The sequence below is a fragment of the Lacerta agilis genome, chromosome 7 (assembly GCF_009819535.1).
Source record: "Lacerta agilis isolate rLacAgi1 chromosome 7, rLacAgi1.pri, whole genome shotgun sequence".
Lineage (NCBI taxonomy): Eukaryota > Metazoa > Chordata > Lepidosauria > Squamata > Lacertidae > Lacerta > Lacerta agilis.
Window position 1 is genome coordinate 49,795,732 of NC_046318.1, and position 8,150 is coordinate 49,803,881.

General features: G+C 38.0%; 1 protein-coding gene across 1 annotated transcript; it reads right to left on the reverse strand.

Moving 5' to 3' along the window:
• Positions 1-301: 301 nt before the first annotated feature.
• LOC117049987 (transmembrane protein 68-like) lies at positions 302-7,770 on the reverse strand. Its single transcript, XM_033155227.1, has 6 exons — positions 7,483-7,770; positions 6,111-6,275; positions 3,516-3,706; positions 1,806-1,866; positions 1,361-1,500; positions 302-491 (listed from the first exon to the last, which is right to left on the reverse strand). The coding sequence occupies exons 1-6, from the start codon at positions 7,757-7,759 to the stop codon at positions 387-389; spliced, it is 939 nt and encodes a 312-aa protein (XP_033011118.1). The 5' UTR covers positions 7,760-7,770; the 3' UTR covers positions 302-386.
• Between the last annotated feature and the right edge of the window lie 380 nt (positions 7,771-8,150).

Here is an 8,150-nt window from a genome sequence, read left to right on the forward strand (position 1 = left end):
ATATGGTTGAGCCATTATAGAGCTTAAATCTTGGAGCAAACATTTATAAACATAAAAGAGGTGTCACTGTTTAAATACAAGTGAATTATAGACATTACTCTTTCACTTGTAATATTATTTCATGTTTCAGTTAAACACTCGCCTTCCCATTATAAAAGGGGCATTCTGGAAGTATTGCAGGATAGGGCAAGACTTGTATGTCTTTGAAAAACTAGAACCTTCTGTATGCCCAGCAGGTGCTGAGTTACTGAGCTAGGGTCCCTTCCAGATAATTAATAAACCATCCGGCACATTTCTGTGTATATCAACATAGCTTTAATAACATAATTATTAATGCTTCCTATTACAGACATCTCGTCAGAAACACTGCAACGGTTTTATATGGACTAGTTAGTTTTGTAATGCTTATCAAATCGTTCTGAAAGAGCTCTTAATATACTTCCTGGCCTTTTTTGGTATTTATCCCGAAGATTTTCAATTGCAGTCTTTGTCTGTTGAAAGAAGAACAAAGGAATACATTGTGTTATAGCAATATATTGCAAAATGGATATTCACAGTTATTCATATATGTGAGAAAAAAGCTAAAGGGATCAGAACCAGTAGAATAAAGAATCCCATTTTTTCCAGTTACAGATGCACAATATGACAGTCCTTATCCCTCAATCCTCAAGAGTGACTTTTTCAGCATGGAGGGTTGGGCAAGAGCAGCCAGGGCCAGGAAACTCCACTAGGAAACTGTTCATCTCTCTGTGAATCCAGCCAACTGTCTTTATGGGGTTTTTTAGTTTTTTTGTTTTATACCAAGAGCACTCTATGAGAATGGCAGAGATAAGTGCCTTGGGCTGCTTGGTACGTATTAGTCTTCCTGCATGGTTTTTACCTCCAGTTATGTGAGGTAAACTGCAGAAATGCTGTTGAGTTATATTTCACTATGCTCAGTGCTATTTTTCCAGAAAAAGAGGTGACTGAACTCACTATGAACACCTCCCTCGTTCTCTTTGAATGGCAATGGCTGACAGGGCTAGTGACAAAAAAAGAACAACACTCACCCCCTGGTTCCATGCCTGAAAACAGCGCTGCAGGGCATGGGTAAAAATAGCAGAGTAGCATGGAGTCTCATTCACTTGCGGAGTTGCAATAAATCACACAAACATCAGAAGTTCTTCAGTAACAGTTTTACTGAGGCTTAAGTGTACAGTGCTTACTGTATACCCGGTGAAGCTAAAAATTTGCACAGAGAGCACTGGGGGAGGGGAATGAGGAAGTCGTTTGGCAGAATGCAATTTATAGAACTGAAAGAGAGAAACCAACAGAAAAGAAATATTCTGCTTTTATACTTCCAAGTGTAGAGTTAACTTACCTTTTCGGCCAGCTCTGCAGCTGTTATATTTGGATCATATGGGATGGGTTCTCCGATATATGTTCTCAGTTTCACTGGAAATCCTCCATACAGGGGAAGATAGACAAATCGTGTTTTCTCATATAACCATCTTGTCAACCCTATGTACGAAAGGGAAAAGAATGTGAAATAAGGCGACCCCATATCAAATTTGAAATTAGTTGGCATTCTGAGTTTTTAGCAATTCCAATCAATCGATCCCAGATATGACGTTAAATAATTTGACTGCAATTTTTTAAAAGAGACAGCACAAATTTTGCAGATAAGTGTACATAAGATTGCATTAAATAAACTACTAGTAGGTACGCAATCGAATTTAAAAAAACAACATTGCATATTATTAAAATGTTTATTGCCTGATATCGGATTTCTTGATCAACCAAGGAATATAAGATATTTAGCTCACTTGTCTTTCCAATGTTCCTGAATATTTCACAACAGTTTTGTGTAAAAATAGGGATGATGGGCTGAAAGAATAAAAGAAGAAATAAAAAATCAAAAGAAAGGTGAGAACTGGAGAATTACTTCACCCAACCACCCCACCTTTATTTTGGTTAAGGATTAGAAGAATGCTTTGCATTTGGCAATATAATGATTAGCCAGACACACTTCAGAATTCCTGACATATCTATCCAAATATCTCACATGAAGATACTGCTCTCCAGATTTTCAGGAATATAAGAGGAAAAGAAAAAAAAAGACATTTTTCTTTTAGAATGTCATTGATTTCAGCACTTTGTTTTAAAGTAGGGGTGGGAAACCTGTGGCACTCCAGATATCATTTGACCCCAAAACAGGATATTTGCCATCCTCTGCTTTTTAGGCTGCTTATGTCTTGTGGATCATTCCATATCAAGCATCCAACATTACACATGAAATGAGTCTGAAAACATTTATTCTTCCATTATTTATGCTTCACACCAAATGATTTTCAAGAGCGTTTGTTGCACAGGTTTCATTTTTTATCAAAGTATAAGTGCGGCCAGTTGGAGTCCTTTCTTTGAGCCTTATTAGAACTTGGGCTCACCCCACCTTAAGTACATGCCAACTAGATGGGCAAAAAAATGATGATGCTGGGCTTGGCAGGTGTATGCAGGTCATAGTTGCTTCTTCACTTTCATAGTCAGCTACCATGTTTTATTGTATTCACAGGTCACATACCCAATTATCTCAGCCATATCCAGAGATCTTGTACCTCCTTCAGTGAAGAACTTCTCACTCTCATTGCTAAAGGTGCACACTTTGGTCACCATTTCTGTTGGACTGGATGTAGATGGAACAAAGCAAAGAAATCCTTGTGTTCCCCTGATCACTTTCACTCTTTCAAAGAGTCGTTTTAGGAACATTTCTTCTTTTCTGTACTCATTTGTTGAAAATAAGCAGTGCCATAATTTTGTTTGATATGTATTTTGCTGCAATGTTCATGAAATTAAGTACTAAAAAGTGTTTTTGTGTAGTACGGCAACACCAAAATGGTCATAAAAAAATTCAAAGCCTCATAACTCACCAATGGGATGAGATAAAAAATTGAAATTTTAGATTTAAACTTCATTTTGATAATTCAACAAGTGTACAAAATACTGAGAAAATTGGCTGGCATTAGGTAAAAATGTTGGATCACTTGGTATAGAAGGACCGTTATCTAGGAAAACCGTGAGGACATGCAATGTTCCTGTATGCTTCACAAATGTTTTCTGTAAATATAGGGATGATGGGCTAAAAGAATAAAATCAAAAATCAAAAGGAAGCTGATAACTGGAGAATTACTTCACTCCAACCACCCCACCTTTATTTTGGTTAAGGACTAGGAATAATGCTCCACATGTGGCATTACAATGACAAGCCAGACGTAACTGACTTCAAATTGCACATGCTGTCCCCCAGATTGTCAATAATTGAAGAGGGGGAAAGCTATTTTTCTTTTTAAATGTAATTGAGATCAATAGCTTAAAAAAAACCAGGAAGGAAATACTTGGAACTCCAGATATCATTTGACCCCCCCATGCAGGATATTTGCCACCATCAACTATTTAGGATGCTAAATCAGGGGTGTCAACACAGACGTCATATCCAGGATAATTGTGAGGGCAATGCAAATTGCCCAAAGATCACTCACCACTTTTGCCTCCAAAGCTATCCGAGCGAAACCTGTGCGTTTACCCCACATTATGTTGTAGTCATTACTAAAGTTTGCTTCTCTACCTCCTCCAGGGGAAATGCCCAGTAAATGGCCTTTCTTCAAAATTTCCACACATTCATCTTTATTGAAATCTTTCATCCCCATCACATCATAAAACGTTTTCAACCCTGAAAAAATAAGCCCCAAATAGAAAAAATGCATTATTTATAACTCTTATTTAGGAAATATTGTGGATGGTATACAGATGTCATTATTCCAAACACATTGCACTATTATGGATCACAAGCATAGTTCTTTGCCATTCCAATTAAAGTAGGATTTCATGGAAGTGCTGAGCGGTGCCACCTATTTAGACATGTGTTCCACAAGTCAAGTCTGTAGTACAACAGAATTACATTTAAGTTTGCATTATGATAAAGATACAGACAACAGTGTCTTGCTGCATGCACAGAGAGACAGACAGACAGACAGACACATGGCACAGATGAGCCCATGCTGGTTAAGACCTGCCTACACCCACAGAAGTCCATCTTTTCATGCACAGATAAGTGGGTGCAGATTATATGCTGCATTAACTCACCCAATGGAAAGCCTCCCAAACAGAGCACTCTGTGCTACTGGGCATTTTTGGGCTCTGTACTTCCTTCCTTCCTTCCTTCCTTCCTTCCTTCCTTCCTTCCTTCCTTCCTTATTTAAATGACCCTTTGTTGGGTCATAGTTCCTTGCTGTGGCTGCTGTGTGCATGCAGAGGAAGATGATGTGGGGACAGTGGCAGTGCAGGGGCATGAACACTACAGCCATGGGGCCACATGTGTTTGATGGCAGTGTCACATGGGGGCTTGATTGTGTGTGGAAGTGCTTGATTGGCCATGTGTTTGGTCAGGCCATGTTTTCTGGTATCTTTGTAGCAGAAGAAACCATCAAGTTGGAGACCCAATTTCCTACAGCTTGTCTTATTCTGGCATTAAAGTCAGCAGCAATTATATTCAGTTACAGCACAGAAATCAGATGTCACATTATCCAGATGGCCCCATTTTTAGATACCCTGAGGAAGAATGTAGACAGTTGTACAATTAAACACCAAATTTCTGCATCGTAGCACAGGAATTGCCTTGTAATTTCTAGAGTAAAAAAAAAAGTATTCTCATAGCTGTTTTGAGGTCAGATAAGGTATTCCTGCAATCTGTGATCATGGGCCAAAAGATCCAGGTTGACATGCTTTACTGGAAACATAGCCTGATTCAAATAAGATGCCTGAAACATTATTGGAAGAAGAGGTTGAGGCTGTAAATGGCCAAAAGCAAGTCTGCAGTTTCCAACTTCCTTTTTTGTGTGAACACTCCATCGCATTCTGGGCTCATCCATTGTTGTAACTCAGATGGGAATCTGTCAGGGAAACTTGTCACTGGGAAATGAAGTGAGGCATGCTTTGAGAGGATTGCCCCAAAAGCATAGGTAGGGTACAACAAAATATTAACACTTGGTTAAGAGTTTTATTTTGGCTTACATTCCCCATAGTCACATCCATCATGATCTTCCTCATTTTTATCGCTATAAAATGAGGCCTGCAATCTTTTCTTGCTTGATCTGCAAAGAGCTCTTTTTGAGCTCCTGTTTGTTCTGGGGAGGAGGTGAACTAGGTGGTGCTGATCTCCTCCAGTGAATGTTAGTCCAGGCAGGAAACATAATTCAAGAGATGGTGGCATAGAAAACTACACCGTAGTATTCAGTTAAGGGCACTCTTTGACCCCCTTGCAGTGTCTTATGTTGGGTCATTGAGGGCACCATTTGGGCATGACAAGCACATTAGTGTGTACACTGAGCTGGTTGTGCCACTGTGTGCTTGTCAAGTGCCCACGATTCAAGGAACAAAGAAGACATATTCCTTCAAGTCCTTTACTCTAAGGCAGTGCAGCTTGCAAACATGGCCAGGAAAATGGGGTGACCTGATTTCTCCTGTCTTAGGGAACTTCCTGTCCAACTATATTTTTATTTGGCTAGTTTAATTTGATTTACAGACCCTTTAGGCAGTTATATTTAAGAAAAATAACATTTTCTCTACAATACTGAGTCCTCAGTCTTGCTTAAGGCGTGTTTTCTGTTGTCGACCATCCTGGGATCTTTGGATGAAGCAAGCTATACAAATTTAATAATTAAGGAATTTTTAATTCCTTAATTTATTAAGGAAGTTTTGTTTTATTCTCACATTTTTGTATTTCATTAGATTGTTATAAGATGTAATTTTTTTGTTTCTTCTGCTTGTAAACCGCCTTGAGTATCATTAGATAGAAAGGTGGTATACAAATAAAAAATTATTATTATTATTATTATTATTATTATTATTATTATTATTTGGACATAATGGTTCATCCTGCATTCATTTTGTAAAGACTTGGTGAGAAAGAACCTTCCTCCCACCATCTTACTTTTTCACCTTTTGCTGATGTTTTATTTGTCTGTTGTTTTTCACCTGTTACATGATACATGGTTTTATATATTATAGCATTGTTTTATGTAATATTTTATATATTTCTTGTAAAAAAAGAGCAGGATTTAAATTTAATAACTTACCTGGTATCCGACAAAAGGCACGATCAATTACTGAAAAGCACTGTCTCTGTTGTTCCTTAAGAATTTTAGCCACAAGTAGGCAATAGTCAGTAGAAGTGACTGCGTGATAATAAATAATAACCCCAGGTCCTTTAGGGAGATGTTCCCTGCCAATAACTTCATAATCTGGAAATAACACAAAATGCAACAAATAAATATTACTTTGTTTAAAAATAAATGAAATATTGTAATATTTTATTGGACAAAAACAGTGCAGTTCAGAAAACTGAAATTTAAGATCAGGTAAAAAGCTCTCCTATATGTTGCAGCGTTCTGGATGCTAGGTTGTCATCCACACGGATCAAGACTTTCTCTGTTGTGATCCCAGAATAAATGGTATTTCTCCTCCGTGGGTATATTCCTTCCTTGCTTATTTTTGGGTGCAGGTGGAAACATTTTCCCCTAGTCTTTGGGTAAGCTAAAACTGTGATGCGGTTTCAATCTCCTTTAAGCATTTATATGAGTTATAATACTCATTTTTTCAGACCATTCTTTGAATCACTTTATACAAAGTGAGAAAACAGTTTCCCAGACAGATGCACCCTTGCCCCTGTCATAAGTAGTCACAGGGTTTCATCCTTATGACCCAAACTTGGTTTTAGTAACGTATTTCTGATTTATGCTTCAACATCTAAAGCAACATCACACTCTGGGAAGCAATGAGAACATAAGATGGATCCTGTTGATCAAGCCAAATCTCCCTGTATTCCATCATTCTGTTTCCTGCACTGTCCATCCAAATTAGCAGCCATCACCACATCCTGTGCTGGAAAATTCCATGGTTTGTGTCCAGAGTGTATGTTTCAGAGTTACTTAGTGCTTCACCATGCACAGGAAAATTGCACCCTCAAGGTCTCACTGCACGATGACATACTCATTGCATTCGCTGCATACTCACTAGACACTAAACCCAACCCCCTTCTCTTGCCCCAATCCATGAAACTATTTTTAAAGAGCTTTGCTAATTATAGCTCTGTGAGGTGTAAGCAACATTCTCCAGGTTTCTTTTGGAGAGGATGCATGCTTTAAATGTGATTAAATGTAAGGTGGTTATGCAGCCACCAGCTGACCCTTTCTTCTGCAATATATCTTAATTTCATACCTCATAAAATGTTTTGTTTTTCTTTTTGAATGCTTATTACTTAAACAAATTTCCATGCCTTTGTTTTGATCCTTATGGAGCCATCCGGAACTTGTAGCTGTTGTGACTCTGAGGTGGGTTTAGAGGTCCACTCCTGATGCACTGTGGCAACTATTGTTTTCATGCTCAGTCCTATGAAAGTATAGGAGCTGATAAGACTGAATTATTGGAATGAAAGAAACCTTTACTCACCATACCATATCTTTCCAAATATATCATAACCGTGAGCAATAAGTTTCCTTGGTTTCTCCCAAAATTTGATAACATCACTTTCTTGCTGGTTATTCATCTTCTTGTAAATTTGTAACAAAAATGAGGAAGCCCAGAGCAACAAAACCACACCTATCAGTGGTAAATAAAGTAAAATCAGAAGCATAAGTAACCACCAAGGGTGAACCAGTGAGGTCAGATATTCTTCCAAATAAGGGAAACTGATCCAGTTTTCCAGAATTTGAGAAAACCAGCTCATGGTTTCCTGATCTGCAGCACCACGTGTATGCCAATGAAAGAAATATATGAAGTGAAAATTTCCTCAGTGTGATGGTATTTTTTTCAACTGTTTACCTGGAAAACAGAAAATGCAGTACATTAGTCTGAACTGTCATTCCAGAAGCATTAATGATTACATGAAATCTCATGCGATTTAATGTTTTCCTGGTTTTCCCCACTGTAACTTGCCAAGTAGAGGTATTATTTTTCCAACATCCACCATGGGGATGTACAGTAATGTATGAGTCCATCATTTATTTGATGTAAAGCAAGCTGGTTTCAACTGCTGAAGTTGAGACTTTGTGAAGATCTTGTCTGAAGGAAATTGGACACATTTCAAGACTTTTGACTGAGAGAACTCTGGCAAATGC